An 18,742-nucleotide genomic window follows, 5' to 3' on the forward strand; every position below is an offset into this window, starting at 1 on the left:
AGCCATGGAACCTGAAGGGCTAGAGCTGAAATGGCCTGTTCAAGAGCATGTAAGAGGCCAGAATCAGCACTGAAAATGAAACAAGTTCTCCGAGGACTCATTTATAGCCATGTATATAGAACCATGCTGCTTTAGATAGATATGATTACAGAGGGGATTATACAGATAAGTTTGGTGGTGTAAGGATGACAACATTAGTTCTTTTGAGTATTTCCAGTCTGAACTAGACGTTTCCAGGAGTGTATGCACTGCTGACTAATCTGGATATTTGTGCTGTTAGTTTACATACATTCCCCTATCCTAACAAATTACATCCTAAACTTACTGGGCAGGACAGAAAGAAGCCCCTAACATCGCTAATAATACACACGTGGGAGCAAGTAAGGCTACATTACGTTCAGCAGATAGCACACTGGCAACACACTACATCAGTGCAAGGCTCTCTTGTGTGCACTGTTCCTTCAAAGGTGCACTGCGTGTCACGGTCGTGCTGCGGGGCCAGCCGGGCGGCTCTCGCCACAGCCAGCGCTGCTCTTGTGCTGGAGACTTCCCTCTCTTCTCCCAGGTGGGAGCCCAATCCCACAGCATAGCAACAATAAACAAAATATTGAGTGCTGAGGCTGAACCAGAGCTGGCAGACAGTTACGAGCTCAATCTGTTACTTCCTCAGGAAGAGCAATTGCAAACTGACTCACAGCTCTACCCTCCTGGGAAACAGCTTCCTCCTACTCCTCTGAGCGTAGCACCGGCAAATCCCGGTCAGTGATGTTCTCCCTGTTACACAGCCAACTGCACCGGGGCCTCTCACTGCGGGGAAATTCGATCTTGTGTTGAGCTGCATTCAGATGAAATAGGCAAACTTTGGAAGTGTAATTATTTGTGAGGGTTATTTCGTGCTGATTAATGCAGTGCTGGCATAACATACATCCGGTGCAAGGGGTTGTTCCTGTGCACATTCAACAATATTTACCATACTTAAAACACGTGATTTTTCTGGTAGACTGTTTATCTGCCCTGTGTTCCCTTATCTGCCTCCAGAATAATTTTTTTTTGCAGTTTCCAGTGCATACGCATAATGTGTTTATACAGCCAGAAGAATGCCACCGTGCCGGTGAATCTACTGACTAAGCAAAACCAGGGTTTATTAAAAGCAGTGTCCCTTTGACTTGATCAGTGTGTAAGCCTTTTTTTAGGTTCGTCGTTCAAGAATTTAATTACTGGTGGTGTGGTATCTGTAAATATGTCAGTCAGTTTTACGGTAGCACAACGCTCCGCCTAGTGTCCAAGATGTAAATTGCAATTATAGTATTGCAATGCAATTTCTCTGTTTAAACAGAAAACTACGTGTAATAAAATCACAGGCAATACATCTGTATTCCCAATATTTCTAAAGGGGTGAATTTTACAGACTACTGGAGGCCTGAAATTCTAATTTCTTCTCGTTTGGAAGTCTTCAAATAACTATCACTTGGGTAACTCACTTCTCTTTAGTGTAGACAGTAAAGCACTAACACTCAAGGAGGTAATCTGCAGCAAAACTAATTTCACTTTCTATTAACTCCAGAAATGATCCAAACTTTACAAACTGTACAAGAAATGTTAATCATGATTTAAAGTTCATCTGTGCAGAGGGAGTATGTAGACATGCCTCAAGGCAATCCCAAGCACAGATACAGGCTGGGCAGTGAGTGGATTGAGAGCAGCCCTGTGAAGGACTTGAGGGTATTGGTGGGTGGAAAACTGACTGTGAGCCAGCAATGTGCACTCACAGCCGAGAAAGCCAACTGTGTCCTGGGCTGCATCAAGAGAAGTGTGGCCAGCAGGTCGAGGGAGGGGATTCTTCCCCTCTACTCTGCTCTTGTGAGACACACGCACACATGCACACACACACCATGTCCAGCTCGGGGGCCTGCAACATAAGAAGGGCATGGACCTACTTGAGTGGGTCCAGAGGAGGCCACAGTGGTGACGGGGGGGGCTGGAGCACCTTTGCTATGAGGACAGGCTGAGAGAGTTGGGGTTGTTCAGCCTAGAGAAGAGAAGGCTCCAGGGACACCTTATAGCAGCCTTCCAGTACTTAAAGGGGGCCTACACGAAAGCTGGGGAGGGTCTTTTTACAAGGGCATGTAGTGATAGGACAAGGGGTAATGGCCTTAAACTGAAAGAGGGTAGATTTAGATTAGATATAAGGAAGAAATTCTTCCCTGTGAGGGTGGTGAGACACGGTCAGAGGTTGCCCAGAGCAGCTGTGGCTGCCCCCTCCCTGGAAGGGTTCAAGGCCAGGTTGGATGGGGCTGGGAGCACCCTGGGCTGGGGGAAGGTGTCCTTGCCCGTGGCAGGGGGATGGAACTAGATGGTCTTTAAGGTCCCTCCCAACCCAAACCACTTTATGAATCTATGATGAATTCCCCAACAAAATAAGCTGCTCTGAATTCTGGGCACTCTGTACACCATTCCCTGTTCCCTGAGAAGCTCCTGTTTAAGACTGACAGTGGAGAGAAACAGGTAGTTTATAGCTCCCAGAGGCTCAGGTTTATGGTGCTCTCAGTCAGCCAGGAAAGTAATCAAGAAGGAATAGCTCCATGAGAACCCCGTCCATAGTTCAGATAAAGTTTGATATCACCCTAGTTGGGTGGGTAATACTGAAAAATACTTAACCAGATCTACTGCTGAGATCCAGAGCACTGGCCCTATGAGACTCCAATACAATTACATTCTGAATGACACAGTTGCCATTCACCACAGGCTGCAGGGGAGACTCCAGCACCTGGTACACCTCCGCACTCTCCATGTTCACTGATCTTGGTGTCTGCACAGGTGTTTCTCTCTCAGTTTTTTCCCTCCTCTCTTCCACAACTGCTAGGAAGCGTTTTTTACACTTTCCTCAGTATTTTCTCACAGAGGCACCACCATCCTGGACGGCGGGCTCAGCTGTGTCCTGCTGTGGGTCTGCTGGAACCGGGCACACCCCAGCCCCACCCCCCACCCCCCAGCAGACCCCTGCAGCCCCACTGCCAGTGCCTGGGCACAGGCACCCAGCACAGCCTCTCGCACATCGACAGCCAAAAACCCGGGGGGAAAAAAAAGGTGGTGAATTTCACGTTCATCGTTCGATCTGAAGAACTCCCACAGCCAGGGAAGCAACTGCTGAAAGCAGGGATTTGGATTGGGAAATAGTAAATAAAGCAAAAATTATCACATAATAAAAAATAACTGTAAGGTTACTATAAAAGCTGTGAATAAAGATTGACTTTAAACGAGGCCTGACGCGTGCATTCAGGCAGCCCGATCTTGAGATCCACCCTACCCAGCTGCGGCCTCTTGAGCATGTGCCTGCAGCAGAGCAGGACAGACGAGCTCGCCTGCGAACACCCCTTTGTTTCACAAGCACCCCGCCTTGCCTGCAGAGGTAGGGAAACAGACCGAGGAGCCGGGGCTGGGGCCCGGCAGCCGCCGCCTCCCGCCGCCCCTCAGCCCGGCGCGCCTGCCCCGGGGGGCGGTGGCGACGGAGGCGTTGGCGCATGCGCGGCGCCGGCCCTCGCCCCGCCCCGCCCCGCCCCTCCGCTCTAGCCGTGGGGGGAGGGGGGCGGGCCGGTCGCGCGGCGCGGTGCAGCGCAGCGCGATGGCGGCGGGGCTGAGGTTTGACGGGCGGGTGGTGCTGGTGACCGGCGCCGGAGGAGGTGAGCGGCGGTGTCCCGTCCCGTCCCGTCCCGTCCCGTCCCGTCCCGTCCCGTCCCGTGGGTTCCCCCCTCCCCTCCACGGAGGAGGCGAGTCGTGGTGGGGCTTCCCGCGGGAGGCCGGGTGAGGTGGGCACCCTGCAGCCGCCGCTGCCAGCGGCTCTGACAGGTGCCCCCGTGCCCTCCGGTGGCAGCCGGGGACGTCTGTGAGGGCTTCGCTCGTTAAAAACGTTTTGTTTTGTTTTGTTTTTTCCCTCAGAAGAGAGAGGCGCGGCGCCCGCGGGGGGGGGGCGGGCCCCGCCAGGTGCCGGCCCTCGCCCGTCAGGGCCGCCGCCACAGTGCCAGGGCGGCGCAGGGGTTGTCGCCGGCTCTCCCAGCGCTTTGTAGCCGCTGCCGTTCGATCCGGGCGGAAAATTAGCGTGGTGGTAGTGACTCCGAACGCAGGCTTGTCTGTCCTTTAAACACAGGGGGGGGGGCATAGCACCGTTTTGCACCAGTCAATAATGGGTGCCCTGCCCCGTGTCGGGGTTTGGTATCCAAGTTCCTTTCAGTTTTGCCACGGACCTAGTGACTGATGTTTGCAACCTGTGTGGTCTGGCAGGGGCTTTGGCCAGCGCCGGAGCAGAAAGCAGCCTCTGGCCTCCTGGGAGGCAGCCTGAGGGCGCTGAGAGGTGAAAGGAAGGGTGGGGAGAGATTTTCTGCATCAGGGCTGGTCTGTGCTGTTGGTGGGCTGCGGGCCTGGCCTCTTCAGGGGAGGTGGCTCTGCGGTGGAATGCTTGATTTTGCCAGGAAATGTTTTTGTATTTGTTGTAGTGGGGGTTTGTTTTTTGTTTGTTTTGTTTTGATTTGTTTTTAATTCCTGTGGATACATGCTTTGACCTTGGCCTACTCTGGTATGTCCAGCAAAGACAGGAGCTGTGAGGGTGGACAAGCGAGAGGCAAAGTTTGTAGTTGTGGTAGGCTGCTAAAGGAGCTTGTTCTGCCATCCCCTGAGAAAGTTGTGCCTTCCCACAGTGAAGCTTTGCTCTTTTTTTTTGTGGAGTTGCACATAGCTACAGGAGACATTTTGGGGGCCTAGATTATGTGATGTCTTGCGGAGAAAGAGCAAGAGTCACAAATTTTATGGAAAGCACTGAACACTCAGGTTACCTGAAGGTGACAAAACCTGAGACTGACTGAGGCCAGATCTCTGTATGGTGCTTTTCAGCCTTTATCAGACCTGTATTTATGCGCTTCTCTGTATGTAACAAGTCTCACTGAAGAACAGGTTAAGGCCATAAGTAATAGGGAAACAAAGATGCTTTGGTAATAACAAAGCTTCTAAAAAGCACTATATGGAGCAAAAATTGCTTTTCATAAGTGTGGGTACAGTGACCCTTGTACTTCTAGTGCTAGGCTGCTTGAAAATGGTTTGTTAACAGAGAAAATTGTCATTCAGTGTTTTATTTCACTATAGTTTTTTGATGAGCAGTTGATTAAACTTAAGGGAAGATAAAGGGAAGCCCTGTTAACTTCAGATTAGTTCTTATTTTGCTTCTATTTAGTTTACAGCACTGTAGTTAGGTTGTACTGCTAGTAGTATTGTTTGTCAACACTGATTTTTCAGTTGGATGCTGGTGAGCAGATCAGAGCCGGGAATTTACCTAAAACATCTGGATCACTAATTTGCTGTAAGGAAAGACCTGTTTTCACATACATGAGCATCTAAAAATACAGTAGTTTCTTTTAACTTTGGGCAAATCCATTGTGAAGTGTTGCTCCTGCTTGTCACGCAGCATTGCCATAGTTTATGCAATTCAAGCTTATTTATTTATTTATTTTTAAGATTAGTTTTGGTTCTTAAGCATTCAGTCCTTCCTTGCCAATTGAGAATAGCGGCACATATAGCATGGTCTGGGTTTTGTGCACTTATCAGTTGTGTGGCTTTTCAAAACAAGAGTTTTCTTGGACTCCCAAGATTACATCAGACAGTGGACATATATGCACCTCACATGTGATAGTCTCCACTGCAGAGGCTCATAGGAGTCTTAAGGAAAATTGCAGTTTGGTGATGTGAGATTAGTGTGTTTAAAAACAGTCTAATCAGTTCTAATTTATGTTTTCCCCTGTTTTTTCTTTTGAGAACTAGCTTTGAATGTTTTAGTGAGGGGTGAAGAGATACTGGTGCACTCGGAGAAATGTTTTTCTGCCTGATCGTCTTTTGATCATTCAAATCTCAGTTTCTTTTGGAATGGAAAAAAAAGGTTCATCATCATTGATTTCAACTCTTGTCTGCTACAGTGGATAATATCTCTGTAAATCATTTGACATAACAAATAATTTATAACACAACTAGAATCTAAGCCAGAGTAAAGGTGCAAGAGTCTTGCTTTTGTATGTGGGGCAAAAATGACAGTCTCCTGTTATGATAGGTAAAGTATGAATGCGTCTGGTTAACTGTGGTATTAAGCGACTCCTTTGTATCCAAATAATTGGAGGCGTTCTGTCAGTACATCTTCAGTGACAGTTAAATTTTCTTCAGTTTCTTTTTCAAATCTTAAAGACTAGCTTTAACCAGGGAAATATCTTATTCACTTAAAGTGTAATTAATTAACTTGAAATATCCCCTCCTTTAAGGTTACATCAAGACATTATGCTTTACAAATGTTTTTTTTCTATCACAAGCACAAACTCAGCAGCAGACAGCTTTCCCTGATGGGTCTCGTGAGTGCAATAACAAAGAGTAAGAATGGGGATTTTTTTTTTTTTTCCTCTTGACAGGAGGTTTTTGTCTACAATTTATCTGTTTGTTTACTTCTGTGTTTTGAACTTAAATGAAACTTTTAACTCCTGGGGGAAAAAGTGTTTTACTTTGAATCTTCAAGGTGTTTATGTTGGTGCATTTTTCTTCATGCAATTAATTTTTGTGTGGCTTTTTCTCTGAATTGTGATCCAGGAGACAAATTGACCTTTTTTTTTTTTTTAATTTTTTAAACTAGGTTTGGGCAGAGCATATGCTCTGGCTTTTGCTGAAAGAGGAGCTTCAGTAGTTGGTAAGTTTTATGTTAACTTATCTAGACAATAACCTTTGGCATTTCACATTGCTTGCATTCAACAGTCCATGCCCTTTTAGACAGTAACCTTTGTTACTTAATGGTTTTCTGTCTTATCTTTCGCTATTTATATTTTGCTTCTGAGCTTTTTCTTATGAAGCAAGTTGCCCAAGGGCTTATCTTTGCTGGAAAGCCAATTTGAATCAGATCATTTCCCAGATTTTACTTCCATCTGTGCACACCAATCTTTACTATGAGTTGTGGCCAGAGAGGGTGTTGTCTTAATGTGAATACTGTTCAGAAACTTCTCATATGACCATTTGAAAATGTGAATATGTTATGTTCCAGTACCTTCTCCCAGAATATGCTGAGCAGTGTGACCCCAGTGGAAATCTCCCTTTTCTTATCATCCAGAGGGCTACCTGTTATCACCTTTTTTGTCATGCTTTGTCTGTTTCATGCTTCTCATCAGAAAAAGTTGCAAACAGGACGAAGGGAATGATTTGGTTTTGTCTTGCAACCTGTATTATGTAGAGACCCTACTATTCCTTCCTTTTCAGTCTACCTGAGGGCTCTTCTGTATTGCTGTTTTAGTTAGAATCTTGCTTTTGAAGCATCTCTTTTGATTTGTATCTATTTGTATTTTTGTTTGCACTGTGGGATGGTATTGACGTGCATGAGCAGAGTTCCTCTGAAAACCAAACTGAAAGATGCTATTTATCAGTACACCTGAATTGTTCCAAATGTGTGCTTGGTTTGTGGCAGCAGACTGCAGCAAGAAATGAGCTGGTTTATTTTTTAAAAAAACATGTACTGTAGAAGTCAGGTCTTTTGCACCAACTTTTTCATTCTACCGATTTGCTTCTGCTGCTCTGCACTACTTGCTAATAATGCACCTATAGCCTTAGAGGAATTCTCAATGGTTCAGTCTATAACCATGCTCTGTCACAACTGCTACAGTCTTGCTCTTTTCTACTGGATGTTTTCAACTGGAAATTATATGTTGTAAAGCTTCATCTTAAAATAATGTTTTTTATCCATTATTTTCTTTCGTAAATTACTCTATCACACTTGTGGAGCTACTTTAAGGTTTTCAAAACCTAGAACAGCTCTGTTTGTTCTTGCGCATTCATCTTTGCTTTAGCTCTGTTAGTGCCTGCAGTCAGCTGGCGGTGCTTTGCTGCCTCTGGAAATTTTCCCAAATATTTAATAAAGCATTTGTCAGCAAATTACTATTGAAGTGAAGGATAAACATATATAAGCATGTCTTCAGTAGGGAGCTGTAATGTCTTAACAAGATTATTTTGTATTAATATTTACCACAAAATTGTCCACTCTTCTTTCCCAGGACAGATTAGAAATCCTAGTGCTGTTTCTGACTTGCTTTTCTTTCATGTTGTGTTAAAGACCCTTGCTGTTGCAGACTGGGCAGTCTGTCCATGTTCCCTACTCTAACGTTTCACTGCAGTTGGAAATTTTCCCTAATCCCTCACCTGTATTGAGCTAGCTGCATGTTCAAACTGTTAGATACTGATTTATTTAGCTTGGAGATCTTGTCTGCTTTCTTTTTTGCATTAGTAGGCTAATGTACTTGAGCATATCATAATGTTATGTCTTAATTCTTCCTGCTTCAGACTAGGTGGTTCATGATTTTTGTTTTACTTTGTTGTCTTCCCTCCTCTCCCCTCTCCCTCCTCCCCTGTTCTTTACATGGCTCGCTTCTTCGGGGCTTTGGCATTTACTCCTGTGGATCTTCTGCAGTGTTTCTACACTTCTCTTGAAGTGCTGCATACAGTTAATACAGGATTCCAGATGAAACTTTATTGGTCTGAGTAATAGAGAACAATTTTGTCATGTGTCCTGCAAACTATGTTCCTCTTTACATGCTAGTTTGTTTCTTTTTTTTTTTTTTTTTTAGGAAAAACAGAAAGGGAGTATCACAAAATGGGTTTAGTTCCTTTTGTGATGATACAGCAGACTTGTAGTTGCTGCTTATCATCAAGACCAGCAAGAATATCTTGCATATTTTCAGGATTTCAGTATCGCTGGCTTCTTGAGGACTTTAAAAAGTTAGAAGGCACAAAGCTGGAGTTCACCATAGTGTGAGAAACAAGCCCACGTTTATATAAAAAAGGTTTTATAGGGGACAAAGTAAGTGGAGCAAAGAATACAGTGCTGGGCGCGATGTCACGCCCTCTGGAGCCAAAGGGGCTCCCTTTTATTGTATAAAAGGTTACATATTCATCTACTCTAATACATATGCATCACTACTCCAAGGATAGGGAGGGAACATTACAATTAGTTCCGAGAAATCATTAACATATCCCCCCACCCCAAATTCCTCCCATCTCGCTTGCGCAGTGCTCCCTGGTGGTCGTGGGCAGGGGTCTGCAGATGAAGGCTCGTAGTCTTCTTCACGGTGTTCGCTAGCTGACCCTTCCTTCTGCACAGACTCAGTCCTGTGGTCAGGTACACCTTGTCCTTCAAGTCTGGGCCAATTTGCAGCTCCTTTGTCTTTATGGCTCAGTGGTTTCAGTTCCTCTCTTATCTCAAGGACAAGAGGTACCAGAGGTGGCCCATCCTGCCTTCCTTCCATTCGATCACAACGGGAGTTACCTTCCTTTGATATGGACCATCGATGGCCCCTCTTGTTCTTTCTCATTCCATTGCAAAGGAGTTACCATCTGGTGAGCATCCCAAGAAGAGGGGGGGGGCTGTTGGGTTGGTGTTTCCTCAGATCAATTCCCCCCTTTTCTTTTCCCAGTAGTAAATTCTTTTACTTCTCTTAAAATGTAGATCATGGTACTAATAATAGCTTTAGCCTAACTCAATAAAAGTAATTGTTTATTTACTTTTAGCGAAAGCAAAATTCTTCTGTTATTTACCACAATAGCAAAAGACTGTTTAGCAAAATACTGATATGTCATGTAAATCCACAGTCAATTCTGGTTTTCTTACAGTTTCATTTTGTACCCATTTAAACATATTTCTTACCATTTAAAAAAAAATTATTTGTCCAAATACAATGTGTGTATGGATTTTTTGTTTTTTTTTTTTTTTTTGTTCCTCTGATAAATTCCATTAATCTGTGGGATATGCAAATACATCAGTGCCTTGAACTCTGGTGATGTTACAGTGAAGCTAACATTAATAATGCATGCTCCAGTACAAATTGTAGCCTGGAAACAAAGCAGTGCTCTATCAGGTGGCCCTCTTATCCCACAGGAGCAGGATCTGAAGCTCCAGAGCAGGCTTTTCTCCCTTTGTTCAAATCGCTTGATCTGTTCTGTAGTGGAGTTTACTAGTAATGTTTTAGCTATTCTATTAAACAGGAACAAAGTCTTCTTGGTCTTGTTTATGGTTCATGCAGTAGTTATAGCAGTTTGACAACAGACCAGAATTAATCACCTATGATTTGTATGTAATCTTGATCTTAATCTCTGAACTGCAATAACACAATTAGAGAGTTAGCCTGGGCAGGACAAGCAAGTTGAATGCATTGTGGAGAGAAAAAAGCTCTCTTTTCTGTGTTACTTTAAAAAAATGATACTGTATGTTAAAAAAAAAAAAGAATAATGTGATCTACTGTTCTGTAATCATTTGAGATTTTCAGTAGGATCCAGATGCAGCAGGTTTTATTAATTCTCTCTATAACTTCCAGCATGTGAAGTCTTAAGTGTTACCAATGAAAAATTACTTTCTTTGTGATAAACAGTGAATGACCTTGGAGTTGATTTCAAGGGAATTGGCAAGAGCTCTTCAGCTGCTGACAAAGTTGTGAATGAAATCAGAGCAAAAGGAGGGAAAGCAGTACCCAGTTATGGTATGTTACTTTTCCAGACTAGTGTAATGCTTTATCTGTAGGAATAGTGGACCTGTTGAATGAAGAGTTGACACTGCTTAATAAAGGACTACTGCCAGCTTTTTGATATCATATAAATTAAATAGGTGTAATGTCATGTGAATTAGACAGAAGCACTCAAAGCAAGTGCATAAATAAATCACTTTTTAAATTAATGCTCATCTAGTAATGCCTTTTTATTTCATGCTTTCTTAACACTGAAATGTTAAGAAACTGTCCGTCTACAACTGTCAGAGGCAAAATGGAAATGTATGATTCTTACTTGTTTTTAATGCAGTGGCAAGCATTGTACCATTTAGACTTACTGTGTGAGATTTGCTTTAGGCCATGAGCAAATACTGGCTGAATTTGTATTTATTTTATATTGGGGTTGTACACAATATATTTTTCTTAGCTCCATGGAATTAGTTGATAATATCCTGTAAGTGCAGTGTATCCAGTTAGTTTTACTTGAAAATTCATACTTTTTTCTTACAGATTCGGTGGAAGATGGTGAAAAGCTTGTGAAGACAGCACTTGAGGCTTTTGGGAGGATAGGTACTGTTGCTTAATTCTTGTTGTAACTTGTTTGCAAGTTCAGAGCCATTATAAACAGTTCAGTGGACAAGTGTATGAAGTACAGTGTGACAACAGTAGAACCCTCCAACCCTTGATGTCCTTACTCAGTGAAATCAGGGGCTAAATCAGGGGCTTTCCACTTTAAATCAGAACGGGCAACTTTCCTGTTTTTATGGAACTTTGTAGCAGTTTAAAGCTCAGTATGTGATTCTTGTTTTCCTGCCCTTCAGAATTTTGGTATTTCAGTAATGGTTAACAATTTCTGTCTCAGAGTGCATTAAGTATTATAACAAACTGCATAAAATTAGGATAAATAATATGGCTGAAGAGTCATAGATGCCCTGTCACGTTTTGGACACTTTTTTGCCTATGTGAAGATCAAAATGCTTTAAGACAAATTAAAAACAAAAGTTTGAGATATTTTATCTAACAAGTAATGTTTCTATTTACTGTAGGATTGCCACTCTTTGATTGTGAAGTTTATGTGATTTTAACTCAGGGTTAAATGGCTAAAAGTACATATGATCAAAGCCAACAGGAACCAAATTACCGGCTCTGTGGTTCTTCCAGTTATCATTTAGGCTTACTGCAACAAAGGTGGTAGCACAAACTGCATAATCAGGAGCTCTCTGGAATTCAAAGCAAGCTGCAAAACTGTTCAGAATGGCTGCATCCTGCGGGTATTCTGTTCCTAGGTAGTCCATGCTTGTAAGATATACCCCCCTGTCAGGCTTTGTTCTGTTGGCAGGCCAAGACTTGTCTGTTCTGAAGTATTTTGTCTTAATTATTGTTCACGGGTAGAGTTTCACTATTTGGAACAAGGAGCTGTAGAATAGTAATATGATGTATGTATGCAGTGCTTTTGTTTATAAATGTTTTCAGAAGTGGGAGAAAACGAGAAACAATATTTTATCAGTGTATTCACTTAGTTTCTTTTTTTTTTTTTTTTTTTTCCCCAGATATTGTTGTAAACAATGCTGGGTGAGTAAACCTGAAGATTTTTTCCTTTTTGATTGTGGGCTGTCACTTGTGTAAACACCTGCTCATCTTTTTTTGTTTTGTTTTGTTCTCCTAATAATGCGTTTTAGGATCCTAAGAGACCGTTCATTTGCTCGGATAAGTGATGAAGATTGGGGTGAGTTGATAAACTTTAAAATGTACTTTCTACGTGAAAGGTAAAAGGTACATCTCTCCCATTGGTACAAGGGAGGAGAGAAGGCAGGAAAGGCTGTTTATGCCAGATGAGAGAATTATCTATTGCCATGAAAGGTTAGTGATAAATTGTGTTCAGTTTGCAAACCAGATCTGTGTTGCAATGCATGGTAGATGTATGTAGTTTCAAAGGGGAAGAAAAGCTCTAACTGCCACTCCTAATTGCTGAGTGGAATACAAAAGAGCCAAGTGAAACACACACAACAGTTTTCGTGAGCACAACACATTCCTAGTGCCAGCACTGTCTGGCTGAATACTAAACAGGCTTAAAAGACCCAGAAGTAAAACAGGGGAAGGAAAGCTGATGTGCCAAGGGACAGAGGAACAGGGGGAACATTCAGTGAGATGTAGGTGGTCATGAGCAACTTGAGGAGACTTTTGCAAAGGTGGTCTAGCCTCTGTAGTCCTTGTTTAACTCTGCTTAAGTGCAGGACTTTTTGATGCCTGTGAATGCTATACAGGAGAGAGAGAAAAGATGATCTGTGTATGTTCAGGCAAGCACTTCAGAATGATCTATCAAACAAAAAATGGAAAAAAAAAAAAAAGCCCACCACTTTTTTAGTAATGGTTTGAGAGTGTGAAGAGTGTAGTATTTGTCACAAAGAAACAAATGGTGTATTTCAACTGGGGAGACAAAACCCTGGAATTATTAAACCAACATTAATTTGTTCCTAGATATAATTCATAGAATTCATTTGAGGGGATCATTCTTGGTCACCCGGGCTGCATGGAATCATATGAAGAATCAGAAATTTGGCAGGTAAAAATTTGTCTTTTTTTTCTTTTTCAGTATGGTATAACAGACTGATGCATGCACTGACAGTGAAGGAGGTTCTTTTCTTTCACTGTTACTGGGATGAAACTAAATCAGTGCAAATATGTAAGCCCTTATTTTTTCAGTTCTAGCCCCCATTTCTGCCTCCCCATCCAAATGTTTAAAGGTTTTTCCATGTAGATGCAAATATCCCAGACGTGAGCTGTAGGGTTATACAATGCTGTTTCTTTTCACGAGGACTGGTTAGAAATGTTTGTTACTTTTATGTTACTTCAAGTCTGAGGGATTCTTGTCCTGTTCCTCCCTAGTCAAATGATAGATACATGCAGTTCTGTTTGTGGGTCTTGTTTTTTTTCTTTGAGGTTGTTTTTTTTTGTTTTTTTTTTTTTTTCCCTTTTGGTCAAATGTACTTGTTTTAGAAGTTGTGGGAGTGTTCATAGTCTATTTTAGTGTGTGTTACTGTTAACTGAAAGAGTGCAGTGAATTCAGACCTTTTAAGTTCTGTTCACTTCTGTTGTTTTTCCTCATTGAAACACTGACATAATTATATTAATCTTAACAACCATACGAATGTGTTGAAATCTGTATTACCTTCTTTGTCATTCTGTGGCCAAACTGACATTCATTCTTATCCAGGGAACTGAACTGTAAGGGTAAGGGAATAGATTATCAAGCAGAAAACACGGCTAAAGCCTAGGAGTTGCATCCACTTAGGAAAATGCTTCCCTTGGCTCCTTTTATGTATCTGCTCAGATAACAATGGTAGTAAGTGCTTCTGCAATTTCTGTATAGATGTGTGCCATCTGCAAAAGTCTGCTTTGTATATGTTTTGTAGCTTTTTTCATCTTGAACATATTGAGCCAGTACTTGTAACACATCTCTTTATTTAGATTAAAAGCATTGGATTATTGTCAGTGAGACAAATAATAATAAAAATGAAATAGATTTTGATCCCAGCTATGCAGTGTGTTTACAGTAGATTGGAACAGACTGTGATAAGGCTTCCTTTAAAGTGAAGATGTAGACCCTTTCTTTTGAATTTCAATTTATGAGAAGACATGCAGCAGAGTGTTTTCTTACCTCAAACCAGTTATGAACTGCAGTGGTTTTAGAGCTTTCTTGTGAGCAGTGCAGTCATGTCCACATTGGTAATGCTAGAGGACAGCAAAGGGCAAGACTTTGCTATCTTCTTCCTTCATGTGTTTTATGTACATTAGGATTCTTTGAATGTGAACTCTGTAAAAATACGGCTTCACATATTATCAGGTGGATATTAAGGTGTGGTAATTTTCAATAAAATATTTTTCTTCTGACCACTATATTCTTCTCTATACAGTATCCTGTTGTCACAGACTGTCTTGGTTTTGCAGTATAACTCAGAAAGGTTCATGACTTTGTTAGTTTTCTGCTACTATGACAACGCTTCAGGATTTGTCAGATGGTTGCTCTCAATCAAACATAAAAATGGCATTTATTTCTTAGCAAAAACAACAAATAACCTTTTATTATTTGCACACTTTTGTTTTGTGGAGAATACAATGCTGGAAAATATTGTTATGTAGAATTAAACAACTCAAAGAAATCATTGAATTTTTTTTTCTTTTTTTACTCCTCTCCCCTAAGAATAATTATGACTTCCTCAGCTGCTGGAATATATGGGAATTTTGGTCAGGCAAACTACAGTGCTGCAAAACTTGGCCTTCTGGGTCTTTCAAACACAATTGCAATTGAAGGCCGGAAGTACAACATCCACTGCAACACAATTGCTCCTACTGCTGGATCCAGACTGACCCAGACTGTCATGCCACAAGGTGAATCGTTTAAGGTCGATATGTACTGATATTTTTTCAGTGAATTGAAGCACAGCTAAGCTTCTTATCTCTAAGAAAATGCAAATCCTTTACATTTCCTGCACTGTTAATTCATTATTCCTACTGTCTCTTTGCCTCTGAACTGTCAACTTACTTTATCTGTTGTAAGGAAATCTTACTTTCTGCCACAAGATAAGAAGCAATTTTTGTAATTCACAAAAGCAATTTTATGTGGCAAGGAGCTTTAATTGTAGTCTCCCAAGATCCTCCTCCAGCAGTTGAAAGGCTTGTTTGTTTCATCAGATGTGGAATCAGCTATGTGCACAAGGTGTCTGCACTTGTTATATTATTGTCTAATTGCAAAATACTGTTTTTTGCACAACATGTCATGTGTGTACTTCTTCGTTCCATGATCAGCAGGAGATGATGAACTGTGTTGCCTAATATATTACGTTTATCTTTATTGCACAGTTACTAGTCTTTGAATGCTTGAACAGGTTTTAACAGGGCACTGAAGTCAGTATAAAGGACATTGTAGGAGGCAACTGTGTATGAAGTATAAATGTAGGATAAAGTGACTAACTAATTTGGCAAATGGCCAAAAGAAACAAAAAGAATTTGGAAGAAAGTCTGTAAAAGGCAATTGCTCTAAGAAGATCTTTTAGAATCAGCCTGTTTCGTTTCCCTCCCTTCTTTTCCACAGTGATAGGCAAATTTCAAAACCAGGAGAATCATTAAACTTTTTGGACTTGTATACAAGATACTGAAGACTAATATTTTATACAGTCATGCATGGATTGAACGCATGATTTTGACTAATTAAGTTCTGTGTATGTATCCTGCTGTAGGTCTAAATAATCCAAGTAATCAGGAAATCTAGCCTGTCTATATGTTGTAGGCTCCAGGGATTTTTTGCACTTACAAAAGAGGCAGATGCATTAAGCTTGCAGCCATGAGTTTCTGAAACATAAAGTGGAGTTCAGTAGCTGGAATTTCCTGAAGAAACTTACATAGAATAATAAAACCACCTCTTAATTTTTTTTGTAGTTATTTTAAGAAGAGTGAGATCCTTTCTTCTCCCTATAAGATACTTACAGTTCTGATCACTTATTTCTTACCTTGCTCCCTCCCTCTCTGTCCAGTTTTTCAAATACTGTTAAAAGGTTTGGACATCAGATCTTTAAAAACATTTTCATATGTCTTACCAAACTATCCTTGTTATCTTAGTACTTTCCTGTTCATCTTTAGATGTCTGCAAGCACCTACGCTTTAGCATTGCCACAGTTACATATGTTCAACTCGGTTCACTTACTGTTGTTCTTGCTAGAACTCTGAATGCAGTTTGCATATTTTTTGTGGGTTTTTAAACTTGTGCCACCTATTTCTTAATTAATTTAATAGTGGGTTAATATCATTAGTCATAATAGTATCAAAAATTAGCACTAGACTAAATAGAGTGTGGCATAAAGTGGAATACTTTAGAAAAGCCTAAGACTTTTGTTACACACTTACAGCAACAAACCATATTAAATTCAGTTCAATTTCCTTTTACGTTTGTGAAACTTACAAAAATTAATTTCTGTTACTTCAGTTTGGCTATGAAAGAAGTATCTGTAACGCTAAACTTTCCCAGCTCTTCACCTGTGAGGGTGTAATTGAGGATGCTTGCTGACCTTTAACTGATGAACAGCTGTGTATCTGTTGCTGTTGATAGAATAGCATTCTAAAAGCTGGAAAAGGAAATTGAACAAAGTTGTTGTTTTTTCAGGCAGTGGATAGAATATGTGGTAAGAGCTGCTTGGACAACCACACTCTTGCTCCATGACAATTATCCCCATTTTCAGATAGTTTTCTCTTGTGCCAGATGGCAATGAAAATCCCAGAACACAGTTGAAATGAATTTAGCAGGGTTGATAATTCTCTGTCACATTGGCAAATATCAACATTTCCAAGTGGGATGTTTCTCAAATATTCAGCAGCTACAATACTTTTCCTATTGTCTTCTCTTTATAACTGACTATCATATTAAAAGGGAAATTGCTTAGGTACGCCTCCATCAGGATTATGTCTAGCTGGTTTGTTCTTGTTCCAGGCTGCTTGTCAGATGGAAATGTAGAAAGGTACCTGGCTTTGCAGTCTGCACGTTACAATGTTCCCCGCATATAGACAGTCTTTCATCTGCCTGCCTGAGAACCAGTGTCATGGGGTTTGGAGGCATGTGCGCATCTCATGAGTTGTTTGTATTTAATGAATCTTCAAATGTTTAATTTCATTTGTCCTTTCTTTTCATGGCAGAACACTGTTGGTTAAATTCTCCCTGACTCTGCTGTTCATCAGAATGTGTTAGAGTAAGAATAATTTGGTGAAATCATACAGTATTTCTATTTTATGATTCCACCCCTCCAATTTGCTCTAGATCTGGTCGATGCTTTCAAACCAGAGTATGTTGCTCCCTTAGTTGTTTGGCTTTGCCATGAGAGCTGTGTGGAGAATGGCAGTCTGTTTGAGGTAATTTTTTTTATATTCCCTTTCTTCCCCCTCTTTCCCTCCCTTTGCCCTTTCCCCCCAGATCAGTCATTTGCTTTAGCCTGTCAGTTTTAACCTTTTTGATGAAACTGAATTATCATGTGAGATACTACATATTCAGCATAGACAGAAGAAATGTTGACCGTCATGTGCTGTATATGACAAGTACATGAGGCAGTAACAACCTTGATAATTTTGGTGTATGATGAAAATACTACTGACTTGATTGTTAAAATTCTTATTTTATGCTTCTAAGTTTGAAAAGGTTCCAAAGCAACTACTTCTAAAGAAGTTTTTGTTTTCTAAATTATTCTAACACAGAAAGCAACTTGCAAGAAGGATGAATTACTCTAGTTAAGGAATACATTACAGGTATTGTCATCAAACTACTAGCTCATAAATTGGATGGAAGCTGTTATCTTGTTCTTGGAGTTTTACGTCACTCACATTTCAGTGTTTAACTAAACTGTTAAATGCAAACAGCAGTAGTTGAGAAATTTTTATTATGTTGTGTTTCTTCTGAAGTATAGTTTTGTTTCCCTACATTACGGAAACTTTGCTTTGTAACATGCAGTAAGCTGATTATTTTCTTTTTTTCTTGTCAGGTGGGAGCTGGATGGATTGGAAAATGTAAGTACTTGGTGTTGTGGGATTTATTTTGTTTTTTTGAATTGATAACAAAAGTGTACAAATCATCTTTGCAGTTAACCTCTGGTTAAGACAATTTTATTTAGGGAGAGATTAGCTCTTAGGGTTCTGAGAGACTGCTTTTTTAAAATAAAATTCACAAATTTCACTGTACATGGGAGAAACTGGTAACTTAGGTATGTGCTTTCTAATGCTTTTGAACTGAGGGATAGTAACTGAAAATCTGCCAAAGTAACGTTAACGCTTGGTTCCCAAGGGTATAATTGAAGTCAAGAAGACTCACCATTTTTGGTGCTAATATGTGTTGCTGCCTTTTCTTGATAACTTTGATTTTTTTATGGTATAAAAATAGCACATGCTGGTAAACAGGCTCCTATTAATAGCTTTCTACCTGTATTTATACTCCTATAAAAATACTAGTGATATGCATTAACATGTTGAGGCAGTTAGCCTTCTTAATAACCAGTAGCTATGCTATGTAAATATTTTCCTTGAGGGACTCCAATAACTAGCTTAAATATGAACATAAAGAAAACTTGCAGGCAATACTGAGAGCTTACAAGATGGGGAACTTAATTTAGTGTCTGAAATGTCTTAACTTTTTTCCTAAATATGTTGAACCTAATACCAGCATTATTTTC

The 18,742-nt window shown here is 40.8% G+C and overlaps 1 protein-coding gene across 1 annotated transcript in view; it reads left to right on the forward strand.

Annotated features, from left to right (window-relative positions):
- The first annotated feature begins 3,559 nt into the window (after positions 1–3,559).
- Positions 3,560–18,742, forward strand: part of HSD17B4 (hydroxysteroid 17-beta dehydrogenase 4) — a 69,248-nt gene continuing 54,065 nt past the window's right edge. Inside the window, exons 1-10 of the mRNA XM_042787679.1 lie at positions 3,560–3,680; positions 6,656–6,709; positions 10,425–10,532; positions 11,049–11,108; positions 12,089–12,110; positions 12,218–12,264; positions 13,017–13,101; positions 14,740–14,927; positions 17,344–17,435; positions 18,059–18,083. Coding sequence (XP_042643613.1) covers positions 3,623–3,680; positions 6,656–6,709; positions 10,425–10,532; positions 11,049–11,108; positions 12,089–12,110; positions 12,218–12,264; positions 13,017–13,101; positions 14,740–14,927; positions 17,344–17,435; positions 18,059–18,083 — 739 coding nt within the window. The 5' untranslated portion in view covers positions 3,560–3,622. The remainder of the gene's footprint in view (positions 3,681–6,655; positions 6,710–10,424; positions 10,533–11,048; positions 11,109–12,088; positions 12,111–12,217; positions 12,265–13,016; positions 13,102–14,739; positions 14,928–17,343; positions 17,436–18,058; positions 18,084–18,742) is intronic.

Source organism: Tyto alba, unplaced genomic scaffold (assembly GCF_018691265.1).
Source record: "Tyto alba isolate M040663 unplaced genomic scaffold, T.alba_DEE_v4.0 Super-Scaffold_13, whole genome shotgun sequence".
Classification (NCBI taxonomy): domain Eukaryota; kingdom Metazoa; phylum Chordata; class Aves; order Strigiformes; family Tytonidae; genus Tyto; species Tyto alba.